This window comes from Borostomias antarcticus (genome assembly GCF_949987555.1).
Source record: "Borostomias antarcticus genome assembly, chromosome: 6".
NCBI lineage: Eukaryota > Metazoa > Chordata > Actinopteri > Stomiiformes > Stomiidae > Borostomias > Borostomias antarcticus.
This window is the reverse complement of record NC_140239.1, coordinates 7,475,921-7,489,772: the sequence shown is the minus strand read 5'-3', so window position 1 is coordinate 7,489,772 and position 13,852 is coordinate 7,475,921. Positions and strand designations below refer to the sequence as shown.

At 47.2% G+C, this 13,852-nt stretch overlaps 1 protein-coding gene across 1 annotated transcript; it reads left to right on the top strand.

Moving 5' to 3' along the window:
• Positions 1-488: 488 nt before the first annotated feature.
• On the top strand, positions 489-3,612 carry LOC311310244 (uncharacterized protein; the record flags this gene model as incomplete). Its single annotated transcript, XM_084439665.1, has 3 exons — positions 489-633; positions 2,464-2,614; positions 3,378-3,612. The coding sequence occupies 3 exons, from the start codon at positions 489-491 to the stop codon at positions 3,610-3,612; spliced, it is 531 nt and encodes a 176-aa protein (XP_084295791.1).
• Positions 3,613-13,852: the final 10,240 nt, after the last annotated feature.

Below are 13,852 nucleotides of genomic sequence, written 5' to 3'. Positions count from 1 at the left end.
TCTCCTCCTTCATATCCATGAGAAGCTTCAGCTTCACTAGCCAGCACTTGCCTAGCATAACATGTCAAGTATACTGTACAGTAGTATACAGTAGTGCAGAGTAAGTTCTCTATTGTATAGACAAGGTGTTCAATTGCTCAAGTGTTGTCAGGTGTTGATTCAAGTGATAGTGTACAGTAGTGCAGAATCAGTTGTCTATTGTATAGACGAGGTGTTCAATTGATTGGTTCGAGTGTTCGAATGGTGCAGAGTCAGTTGTTTATAGTACTCTGGTTGTACTATACATAGGCCCTCACTCTAATTATAACAATGGCACACATGCCACCCCCTGGACCAACAAGTGAACACGTGACACCTTGCACCTTGTCTATACAATAGACAACCGACTATGCACCACTGTACACTCGAACACTCGAACCAACACCTGACAACACTTGAGCAATTGAACACCTTGTCTATACAATAGACAACTGACTCTGTACTACTGAATGAACAATATTGTGTTGATAGGCCATTCAGCGGGTGCTCACCTGTCTGCTCTGACCACTCTCTTCCTTATCGAGGGGCGAGCAGAGCTGTTCATAGAGGCAGCCAAGCAGCAGGAGGTCACAGCTGCTATCAGAGGGGTCATCGGTGAGCATCCCTGATTGGTTCATAGAGATGAGTGGGTTTCAGAATGTTCAGTGATGGCACATCTGTGTATGTAACCCAGTTGTATCTATCTATCTATCTATCTATCTATCTGTCTGTCTGTCTGTCTGTCTGTCTAGCTAGCTATCTCTCTCTCTCTCTCACACACACACACACACACACACACACACTAAACACTGCAGGGCTGCACAAGTATAGAAAGCATTACTCACAAATAAATCGGGCAGATAAATCGACAGAATCAGTTAGAGTTCACCATTCAAATCATCACCTCTGGCATATACACCGAAAGGAACTATTTTTATTTCATGGTACAAACTGAAACGAATGAACCCATTACTAAATAAACTCTGTTTCATCAGTGTTGAACAACTATTGATCTGACTGTAGATAAGATTTAGCTTCTGAGATCTATGCCCATTCAAAACTGCCATGACATGGCTTCCCCTCTATTGTACGACCGTATTTCACCATTCAGACCCAATTGAATGGCGGTCAATTGTCCGGTATTCTCTGTGCTTAAAGCGACAGTAATCAACTCTAAGCTGCTCAGAAGCGGATAGCTAGATTCTGTAGGCCGCTAGCTGGTAGCATTGTAAGCCGCCCCTTGGTATCATGGATCCTGGTATGGGGTTGACCGTAGCACTGGATGGGAGCGTATCCTTCCACCCGGAACTACGCCCGTCAAGAACCACTGATCAAAACAACTTCGCAGGCGACACTGCACATCAGGGTGCTGAGAAATAGAGCCGCCAGATGTCAACTTCATACATCAGCTGGTTCTGGAGATAATCATGGACATAGCCCCGAGACAGAGAGAGACACATAGCCCCGAGACAGAGAGAGACACATAGCCCCGAGACAGAGAGAGACACATAGCCCCGAGACAGAGAGAGACACATAGCCCCGAGACAGAGAGAGACACATAGCCCCGAGACAGAGAGAGACACATAGCCCCGAGACAGAGAGAGACACATAGCCCCGAGACAGAGAGAGACACATAGCCCCGAGACAGAGAGAGACACATAGCCCCGAGACAGAGAGAGACATAGCCCAGAGACAGAGAGAGACACATAGCCCCGAGACAGAGAGAGACACATAGCCCCGAGACAGAGAGAGACACATAGCCCCGAGACAGAGAGAGACATAGCCCAGAGACAGAGAGAGACACATAGCCCCGAGACAGAGAGAGACACATAGCCCCGAGACAGAGAGACACATAGCCCAGAGACAGACAGAGAGACAGAGATGGTCCGTGCCATTTAAGATAGTCCATTCTACTCAGGGGTCCTTCTACTTTTCAAATCCACAGAATTGAGATGTTGAGGAGCTTCGTTGCTTGTCTGGTCCTTGTTCTATGTGTTAGGATTCTCATAGGTTGCGCTGCATTGTAACTTTTATTCCTGTATTTTATTTTTCCTGCATTTTGTTTTAAATGTCCTTTTTTTCATTTATGACCTTTTATGTGTTGCACTTTGTCTTGATGCTTTTAATGTCTCATGTGAAGCACTTTGAATTGCCTTGTTGCTGAAATGTGCTACACAAATAAACTTGCCTTGCCTAGGTTAGTGTAGAGGTTAGGTGCATTGTGGGTACAGTTATTAGTTATAGTTGTTGTATTTCACAGGATGTTGTTTAAGTAGTTTGATAATGTTAGATAGATTAGACCAGTATGTCAACTCACACTTGCATCCATTGTGTGTGTATTGCTTGTGTATGTGTGATTACAAGTGGCTTGTTAGTCGAAACATTCATTAACCTCCTCACATCTTCTGCATTGATGTTCTCCATTCAGGTTTGAGTGGAGTTTAGGCTACAATATCATGGACCACTACCAGCATGAACAGATGCGAGCCGTTGAGTACGTCTCCACGATGCACAAAGCCATGAATGGAGTGGAGAACTTTCCTTACTACTCACCCACACACATACTGAAGAACTTAGACGAGGAACACCTGAGAAAGTAAGAAGATGCCGCAGTGACAACAACGAAAATATCAATGAATGTTTAGTTTTCTGCATGTGTGTATATTTGTGTACAGGATATGCTGTTGATGTGTACAGGATATGCTGTTGATGTGTACAGGATATGCTGTATAAAGCGCTGCATTGGTATTTTAAAGTATAAATAAGAGAACTTCCTCTGATGTTCTGGAAAAAAAACATTGTCAAGCAGAACTTTTTAGCTCCGCCCCCGCGACAGTGCAGGAGCGGTCCACGGGCCCCGCCCACACACGGCTGGCCATTCACAGCCATTCATTTTTTGGACCAGGATTACGCAACAACTACCTGACCAATTTTCATTAAACTCAGAGGAGGGGTGCAGTATGAGCCAATTTAGAACCCATTCAATTATGGAAGAGATCCGAATGACGGGATAGGTCCACAAGCCGCCCAAACACGGCCATTCACCTCCATTCGTTTTTTGGACATTCATTATCAATGAGGGGAATTGAAATGGCCATATCTTGACCTGGGAAGGTCACAGAGACAGAGGGTTTGGACTGGCATAAAAATCTCGACCTACTAAATGCAGCAATACCAAACGTGCACACAGAGCCATGAAAAGCATTCATGAGCAGAGGCCTGTGCTCTCTGAACGTTCTAGTTGAACCTTATAATATATGACAATATTCCTTCTCATATGTGGAAAAACATTGTCAATCAGCACGTTTTGAGTGAACTTGTTTGCAAGCGTTCCTCCTCATGTGTGTCCAATCTTACAGAGTGCCGCCATTTTGCTTGCTCCACGGAACCAACGACATCATCGTCCCCGTGGCGTCCTCCATCAGGTTCTCAGAACTGCTCACCTCCCTCCATATTAAGGTGTCGCTCTACCTCCTGTCTAAAATGGACCACACCGAGATCGTGACCGACCTCATGGCTCCGGACCGCCACTTCTACCACTCTGTGTACAGCAGTATCAAACAGGAGTACAGCAAACTCTCTGGGACCTGCTGAACTTTCACCAACTCTACACACTCAAACATTCAATATTATTTCATGGCGTACAACACAATTCTTTGTTTACATCCTCTCTTCTCATACAACAAACTTCCACTTGATTTTATCCCGACTGATATTGACTTACATCCGTTTTAATCCAGTTATGATTCCTCTATTGTGCGTTTCCTCATGGGCCATGATTATAAATGACTACGTTGCTGGATGCAGCTGAATGAAATCTGGACTGTAAGAGGCCGTTTGTTTTTTAACCAAGAGGCCTATGGAATCACCTACAGGGCCTGAAATTCAACATTCAACCTTGTTAGTTGATGTGTTGAAGACATAATGCAACACAGTTGTTGGACAGTATTATGTAAGATGGCGTTTTTTACAGTATTTTAAGGAGACAAAGAACTGGTGGTAGATCTTTCTTTTTTTTATTGGTACAGTATTTGTTGCATGCATTGTGGTCAGCTGATGGCACAGGTTAATAGTTTGTGACATGTTTGCTAATGTACATCCTAATTTATTTGAATCTGCTCCTATAGCCATTTATTAATTCATTGAAAGTAATCAATTGAAATGAATTGAAATGTTTTATTTGCATACATATACCATATTTAAACTGTTATGTAATTGACAAGAAAATATTGCCCCCACTCCTATGAAATCGGTAGTGATTGATCGACCCGTGTACAGTTTGTGCGTGCATGCTTTCGTCCGTCACACATATACCAGAGATCACCACCAGGGGGTGCTGGTCACAGTTCATTTCCCCCATTACCAAGTACTTTCCTCTGTAGGCCTACATAAGGTTGGCGTTTCAGTAAAAGTAGCCTTCTACTTAGGAGCCTGTCTGCTTTCTAAATCCAAAGAATCCGGCTAGAAACGAAACAGCCCGGCCTTGACTGGGCTCATTAGTGTAGCCTACATCTCGCCAGATCAAGATCAGGATGGCATTTCAGCAACAAGGCAATTCAAAGTGCTTTACATGAGACATTAAAAGCATCATGACAAAGTGCAACACATAAAAGGTCATATAGAATGAAATGCAAAAAAGGACATTTAAAACAAAATGCAGGAAAAATAAAACAGGAATAAAAGTTACAGTGCAGTGTATGGATGAATAATTATTTGATTTAATAAAAAGCAGCAGCAAAAAGAAAAGTCTTCAGTCTTGATTTAAAAGAACTGAGAGTTGTAGCAGACCTGCAGTTTTCTGGAAGTTTGTTCCAGATATGTGGAGCATAAAAACTGAACGCTGCTTCTCCATGTTTTGTTTTAACTCTGGGGACAGAAAGCAGGCCTGTGCCAGATGACCTGAGAGGTCTGGATGGTTCATAGCGTAGCAGCGTTTGTTTAAAAATATGTAGGCTATGGTTATAATTTACATCGATTTCTGTTGCTCTAAATCATATGATTGCCCAATTAAAAGCAGTATGACATTAATTACCCATTTCGGTGCAGTGTTCTTTGAATTGAGATCTCCAACATGAATATGGAAAGAGTTGTGAGGTGCAGGAATGTGTATTATCATTCTTAAGTAAATACTTTTGGACTCATCACAAACAAGAATCACAGGCAGTAATGTAGTTCGCATATCACCACAAAATGAAATGATTTCAACAAGTTGAACAGACATGTTTTGAGGGTAACACAGAGTTCGGATAATGTAAAGATGATTTGACTCAGCCCAAAATTAATTTACACGTAGGCCTACAAGAAAAACATGTAAAATTTAAAAATTGATTTAAAAAAAAGCCCCACACCCACAATAGTAAGAAATGTGTTTTCACGTCAGTGTAATGTGATCTCGCAAGTGCTGTCCCATTCCTTTTTATACCAATTCGAGCCCTTGCAGCCTCTCGCACTCAACCACTTTACCAGGTGACGTCAATAAGTCTGTGAGGGCTCAGGGCTTGAGGGTTTAGGGGGGACATTGGGACTGGACCACTATAGCGTGGAGCAAAGGCAAGACAATTACGTATATGGAAAAACGCGGAAAGATCATCAACTTTTCGGAGACGGAGGTGCTTGTTGGTGAGGTCCACGCGAAGAAAAAAAATCATCTTCGGAAGGTATTTGTACTAGCCTACCTTTGTCTGATTGCTCCTACAGTTTAGGTAGCCTACTGTATGTTTCATGCATCCTGTATTTGGCGTAGGCTACACGGACATGCTGTATTATGTGGCTGTGAGGAAAGCAAACATTCCACACATTCTGTGGTAGGCTATGATTGATTTAGGACCAAAAACAGGGAACGATAACACAGATGATCACTTCATAATGTTAGACCACATTAAACATTTTCCCCTCTGGGAAATTAAGACTCATCTAAATCACCCGGTAAATCACACTTAAGCATTTATTTGGCTGCCAACAGAAAAACATATCAATTGAATATGGCTACACAATGAAATGTTTAATGCATAATCAAGTTCACAGACAAACTCAAAGAAAATGACTGAAATTGTTTCTCCAGACTCTGACGTGGGGTGGGACTCAGAGGAGGGGGAGTCTGCAGTGGTCCTTGACCTGACGGTCGTAGCCTCCACCTCCAGCGCCACGACCTCCAGTGCCTCCACCTCCAGCGCGCCGGCCTCCACCTCCAGTGCCATCTCCAGCGCCTCCGTCTCCACCGCCCACGCCTCCACCTCCGGCTGCCAGCGTCCCTGCCACAAGGGTCCCTGAGGGCTGGGCTTCCTCTCAGACGCGGTGCTGGAGGCTCATGACCCTAGATGTTAGGGTTTTGATGGAGGACCCAAGAGCAGACACGATTGGGGTGAAAGCCCGTAGGCACGTTTATTGAGATCCGGGGAGAGGCAGGCAGTAACGTGGTCCGTAGACAGGCGTGGGTCAGGCGGGGACGTGGTAGTCGTACAGGCGATGGTCAGGCAGGAGCGTGGTAGTCGTACAGGCGTGGGTCAGGCAGGAGCGTGGTAGTCGTACAGGCGATGGTCAGGCAGGAGCAGGGTTGTCGTACAGGCGTGGGTCAGGCAGGAGCGGGGTAATCGTACAGGTGTGGGTCAGGTAGGAGCAGGGTTGTCGTACAGGCGTGGGTCAGGCAGGAGCAGGGTGTTCGTACAGGTGTGGGTCAGGCAGGAGCGTGGTAGTCGTACAGGCGTGGGTCAGGCAGGAGCAGGGTAATCGTACAGGTGTGGGTCAGGCAGGAACTGGATACTGGGAAAACAGGGAGAACAGGGTAAGGCAAGGTTCAAAAGACAGACGAGGCAGGGAGCTAGAGACGTGTACCCACTAGGTTGGTTGGTCAACGATCTGGCACAGAGGGCTGTGTGGACCGGCTTCTTATCCTGCTGGCGATTGGCTGATCAGGACCAGGTGCGTTGATTGGCTGATCAGGACCAGGTGCGTTGAGGTGTGGAGGAGAGGCAATCAAGGTGACGCACGGCAGGTGTGGATCGGGGGCGTGTCTGGCTTGTGACCGCAGACGTGCCCGCAGTTCCCGCTGCAGGCTCTGGGAGGTGCTGGGGGAAACGGAGTCCGACACTGGAGAGACAGGGACAGGCTGGGGACCAGCGTCAGAACCGGGGCTCGGGCCGGGGTCAGGGGGCTGAGGAGGTGGACGAGGCTGACGCGGCGGTGCCGTGACATATCAGTCCTCTATGTATAGTGACTAGTCTATCAGTCCTCTATGTACTAGTGACTAGTCTATCAGTCCTCTATGTGTAGTGACTAGTTTATCAGTCCTCTATGTGTAGTGACTAGTCTATCAGTCATCTATGTATAGTGACTAGTCTATCAGTCCTCTATGTATAGTGACTAGTTTATCAGTCCTCTATGTGTAGTGACTAGTCTATCAGTCCTCTATGTACTAGTGACTAGTCTATCAGTCCTCTATGTACTAGTGACTAGTCTATCAGTCCTCTATGTACTAGTGACTAGTCTACCAGTCCTCTATGTACTAGTGACTAGTCTATCAGTCCTCTATGTACTAGTGACTAGTCTATCAGTCCTCTATGTGTAGTGACTAGTCTACCAGTCCTCTATGTATAGTGACTAGTCTATCAGTCCTCTATGTACTAGTGACTAGTCTACCAGTCCTCTATGTGTAGTGACTAGTCTATCAGTCCTCTATGTACTAGTGACTAGTCTACCAGTCCTCTATGTGTAGTGACTAGTCTATCAGTCCTCTATGTACTAGTGACTAGTCTATCAGTCCTCTATGTATAGTGACTAGTCTACCAGTCCTCCATGTACTAGTGACTAGTCTATCAGTCATCTATGTATAGTGACTAGTCTATCAGTCCTCTATTTGTAGTGACTAGTCTATCAGTCCTCTATGTACTAGTGACTAGTCTATCAGTCCTCTATTTGTAGTGACTAGTCTATCAGTCCTCTATGTACTAGTGACTAGTCTATCAGTCCTCTATGTACTAGTGACTAGTCTATCAGTCCTCTATGTATAGTGACTAGTCTACCAGTCCTCTATGTACTAGAGACTAGTCTATCAGTCCTCTATGTGTAGTGACTAGTCTACCAGTCCTCTATGTGTAGTGACTAGTCTATCAGTCTGTATGGGCACATCCATAAATTCAATGCTTTCTTACTAACTAAACCCAATAATAAACAATTATATATATATATATATATATATATATATACCTGTATATATATATATATATATACATATATAATGGCACTCTCCACCGACTAGGGGTGGTCTCAGCCAAAAATGTTGTGCACATAACACACAAGGTTGCACAAAATGCTGTCAAAACTTTCTTTTATAATAACCTCCATAATTCTGTTTGGTCAAATATTGAAGGGAATTTGCAGTGGAATTTTTACTTGACTACTATTACTATTAATGACCGTCTCTCACTTGCCACAATGAACCCAACACAGTCTGATTCTCCCAGTCCTTCATGCTTTCACCGAGTCTGAAAATGTATTCTGCATTTGCTGGTAGAGGACAGGAGACTGCCTGGAAAATGTGGAAGTCCTCCAGAGGTGAATGGTGCTTTCAATGAACTCCTATGGAGCTGGAAGTGAAGTCAGTGAAGGACCAGTGTGTCACTGCTGGAGAGATGACTAGTTCTGATGCGAGACCCGGCCCACAGTAGCACAAACGTGAATGATGCCAGCAAACAGCTCTCCACACAGAAGTCTGGAAGTAGAGTACATACCTCAAACACAGGAACCAGGAGAACAGCTCTTCACACTAGAGAACATTCCTCCAACACAGGTACCCCTCAAGCAGAACACCAAGAGCACTGTGACATAATTTAACCTTGAAAGAGGTAGATGACTTCCGTCCACACCTGGAAGTAAACCTTATAGTACTGTACTATAGAAACGTCATGCGCAATTGTGATGATGTCTGAGGGTCAGTGTCCTGGTCTCAGTGTTTTTCTGCTGCAAATATTGAATAATCTGCAAGAGGAAAGAGAAAAGAGGAGAGGAAAGACAGGAGTCTGAATCAGTGACAGCGTCATTACAAACAGATTCACATTACCTCATATCCACGGTATTGTTAGTCACTGGTTGTGCTTTTTTCAAGTACTGTAAAGAAAACAGGTGATGCTAAAGGTATAGTGTGTGCCTAATACACAATTCTCTCTTTCTCTCTCTCTCTCTCTCTCTCTCTCACCTTTACACTTTCCAGGCACTTTTTTTTTTATCTCTTGTAAACGGGCATAATTCTCCCATATCTTGTGTATATAATTCTTATATAATATCTTGTGTAAAAATAAAATTCTCCCAATCCTCTCTCTTCTCTCTTTCTTCACTTTTCTCTTTCTTCTCTGCCTTCTTCTGCTGCTTTTTCTTTTCCTTCTCTGTCTTCTTTCTATCTTTCTCCTCTCTCCGTTTCAGTTTCTCCTCCTCTTTCATGGCCTTCCTCTCCTCCTCCTCTTCTATCCTTGCTTTCCGCTCCTCCTCAGCTTGCCTCCGATACTCCTCTGCAGCTGACTTGTTCCACTGCTCTCTCTTCACCTTCTCTTCCTGTTTTTCCTTTTCCTTCTCTGCCTTCTTTCTGGCTTTCTCCTCCTGTCTCATCTTATTGGTTTCTGTCATCTTTTTCAGTGCGCTAAAGATGCTACCAGATACCTTCTCACCCTCATGCCTGTCAGAGGGGGCCTGGTGGTCTTGGGCCTCCTCATCTCCATCCCAATCAAAGAGGGCCCGGGTAGACCCGACATCCTGGCTTTGAGATGAGGCCTCCTGGTCATCCTGGGACTCATATTCATCTGAAATGTATTCAAAGATGGACTCCTCATCTGTATCCAATTCAAAGAGGGCCTGTTCTACCTGGCTGTTGTTAGACAAGGCCTCCTGGTGTTGCTGGGCCAGAGAGTCAGAGAGGGCTTTCTCCACCTTCTCTTCCTCTTTTCTCTTTTCCTTCTCTATCGGTTTCTCCTCCTCTTTCCTGGCCTCCCTCTCCTCCTCCTCTTCTATCCTTGCTTTCCGCTCCTCCTCAGCTTGCCTCCGATACTCCTCTGCAGCTGACTTGTTCCACTGCTCTCTCTTCACCTTCTCTTCCTGTTTTTCCTTTTCCTTCTCTGCCTTCTTTCTGGCTTTCTCCTCCTGTCTCATCTTATTGGTTTCTGTCATCTTTTTCAGTGCGCTAAAGATGCTACCAGATACCTTCTCACCCTCATGCCTGTCAGAGGGGGCCTGGTGGTCTTGGGCCTCCTCAGCTCCATCCCAATCAAAGAGGGCCCGGGTAGACCCGACATCCTGGCTTTGAGATGAGGCCTCCTGGTCATCCTGGGACTCATATTCATCTGAAATGTATTCAAAGATGGACTCCTCATCTGTATCCAATTCAAAGAGGGCCTGTTCTACCTGGCTGTTGTTAGACAAGGCCTCCTGGTGTTGCTGGGCCAGAGAGTCAGAGAGGGCTTTCTCCACCTTCTCTTCCTCTTTTCTCTTTTCCTTCTCTATCGGTTTCTCCTCCTCTTTCCTGGCCTCCCTCTCCTCCTCCTCTTCTATCCTTGCTTTCCGCTCCTCCTCAGCTTGCCTCCGATACTCCTCTGCAGCTGACTTGTTCCACTGCTCTCTCTTCACCTTCTCTTCCTGTTTTTCCTTTTCCTTCTCTGCCTTCTTTCTGGCTTTCTCCTCCTGTCTCATCTTATTGGTTTCTGTCATCTTTTTCCGTGCGCTAAAGATGCTACCAGATACCTTCTCACCCTCATGCCTGTCAGAGGGGGCCTGGTGGTCTTGGGCCTCCTCATCTCCATCCCAATCAAAGAGGGCCCGGGTAGACCCGACATCCTGGTTTTGAGATGAGGCCTCCTGGTCATCCTGGGACTCATATTCATCTGAAATGTATTCAAAGATGGCCTCCTCATCTCTATCCAATTCAAAGAGGGCCTGTTCTACCTGGCTGTTGTTAGACAAGGCCTCCTGGTGTTGCTGGGCCAGAGAGTCAGAGAGGGCTTTCTCCACCTTCTCTTCCTCTTTTCTCTTTTCCTTCTCTATCGGTTTCTCCTCCTCTTTCCTGGCCTCCCTCTCCTCCTCCTCTTCTATCCTTGCTTTCCGCTCCTCCTCAGCTTGCCTCCGATACTCCTCTGCAGCTGACTTGTTCCACTGCTCTCTCTTCACCTTCTCTTCCTGTTTTTCCTTTTCCTTCTCTGCCTTCTTTCTGGCTTTCTCCTCCTGTCTCATCTTATTGGTTTCTCTCATCTTTTTCCGTGCGCTAAAGATGCTACCAGATACCTTCTCACCCTCATGCCTGTCAGAGGGGGCCTGGTGGTCTTGGGCCTCCTCATCTCCATCCCAATCAAAGAGGGCCCGGGTAGACCCGACATCCTGGTTTTGAGATGAGGCCTCCTGGTCATCCTGGGACTCATATTCATCTGAAATGTATTCAAAGATGGCCTCCTCATCTCTATCCAATTCAAAGAGGGCCTGTTCTACCTGGCTGTTGTTAGACAAGGCCTCCTGGTGTTGCTGGGCCAGAGAGTCAGAGAGGGCTTTCTCCACCTTCTCTTCCTCTTTTCTCTTTTCCTTCTCTATCGGTTTCTCCTCCTCTTTCCTGGCCTCCCTCTCCTCCTCCTCTTCTATCCTTGCTTTCCGCTCCTCCTCAGCTTGCCTCCGATACTCCTCTGCAGCTGACTTGTTCCACTGCTCTCTCACCACCTTCTCTTCCTGTTTTTCCGTTTCCTTCTCTGCCTTCTTTCTGGCTTTCTCCTCCTGTCTCATCTTATTGGTTTCTGTCATCTTTTTCCGTGCGCTAAAGATGCTACCAGATACCTTCTCACCCTCATGCCTGTCAGAGGGGGCCTGGTGGTCTTGGGCCTCCTCATCTCCATCCCAATCAAAGAGGGCCCGGGTAGACCCGACATCCTGGTTTTGAGATGAGGCCTCCTGGTCATCCTGGGACTCATATTCATCTGAAATGTATTCAAAGATGGCCTCCTCATCTCTATCCAATTCAAAGAGGGCCTGTTCTACCTGGCTGTTGTTAGACAAGGCCTCCTGGTGTTGCTGGGCCAGAGAGTCAGAGAGGGCTTTCTCCACCTTCTCTTCCTCTTTTCTCTTTTCCTTCTCTGTCTTCTTTCTATCTTCCTCCTCTTTCTGTTTCAATTTCTCCTCCTCTTTCCTGGCCTCCCTCTCCTTCTCTTCTTTCTTTTCTCTCTTTTCCCTCTCCACCTTCTCTTCCTCTTTTCTCTTTTCCCTCTCTGTCTTCTCTCTATCTTCCTCCTCTTTCAGTTTCTGCTCCTCTTTCCTGGCCTCCCTCTCCTCCTCCTCTTCGTATTGGGGCCTCCTCCTCTCCTCTTCCTCCCTCCTCCTCCCCTCATCCTCCTCCCTCAACTCCCTCCTCAACTCGGCCATGTCCTTTCTCCACGCCTCTCTCTCCTTCACCTGTTCCCTTATCCTCCTGGCTTCCTCCCCCCTCCTCCTCTCCCCTTCCTTCCTCCTCCTCCCCTCTTCCTCCCTCAACTCCCTCCTGATCTCGATCACCTCCTTTCTCCACGCCTTTCTCTCCTTCAGATGTTCATTTCTCCTCCTGGCTTCCTCCCCCCTCCTCTCCTCTTCCTCCCCCCTCCTCTCCTCATCCTCCTCCCTCAACTCCCTCCTCAACTCAGCCATCTCCTTTCTCCACGCCTCTCTCTCCTTCACCTGTTCCCTTATCCTCCTGGCTTCCTCCCCCCTCCTCCTCTCCCCTTCCTTCCTCCTCCTCCCCTCTTCCTCCCTCAACTCCCTCCTGATCTCGATCATCTCCTTTCTCCACGCCTCTCTCTCCTTCACCTGTTCCCTTATCCTCCTGGCTTCCTCCCCCCTCCTCCTCTCCCCTTCCTCCCCTCAACTCCCTCCTGATCTCGATCATCTCCTTTCTCCACGCCTTTCTCTCCTTCAGATGTTCATTTCTCCTCCTGGCTTCCTCCCCCCTCCTCTCCTCTTCCTCCCCCCTCCTCTCCTCATCCTCCTCCCTCAACTCCCTCCTCAACTCAGCCATCTCCTTTCTCCACGCCTCTCTCTCCTTCACCTGTTCCCTTATCCTCCTGGCTTCCTCCCCCCTCCTCCTCTCCCCTTCCTTCCTCCTCCTCCCCTCTTCCTCCCTCAACTCCCTCCTGATCTCCCTCATCTGGCGGTCCACCTCTGTCTTTATGAGGACCTGCACCCTCTCCATGAGATCCTCCCCCACTGCTCTCTCCATCCCCTCATCTGTCTGTACCCCTCTGTCCTGTCTGTCCTTATCCTCCTCCCTCCTCCTCCTCCCCTCATCCTCCTCCCTCCTCCTCCTCCTCGCCTCATCCTCCTCCCTCCTCCTCCTCCCCTCATCCTCCTCCCTCCTCCTCCTCCTCGGCTCATCCTCCTCCCTCCTCCTCCTCCCCTCATCCTCCTCCCTCCTCCTCCTCCTCGCCTCATCCTCCTCCCTCCTCCTCCTCCCCTCATCCTCCTCCCTCCTCCTCCTCCCGTCATCCTCCTCCCTCCTCCTCCTCCTTGCCTCATCATGTTCCCTCCATTCCCTCTTCAGCCGGTCCATGCGCCCCTCCACCCAGTTTCTCTCCGTCCCATGCATTTCCAGCGTCTCCCTCTCCCAGGGCTGGCTCTGTCTAGCAGGCTGCTGGGAGGCTCTTCAGGGGGACGCACAGACAACCAGGATCACACTCATGATTATACACAGCCACACAATGCATAGTAGTACAGTGAGCAAATACATAATAATGGTACAGTACTTAATCCTATACATAGCTTCAGTGTTACAAGAACAAGATGTCACAGTGCACTTGCTGCTCATACATTACAGTGCAGCGCTCCTACAGTAGGTTGTATTCATTCATTC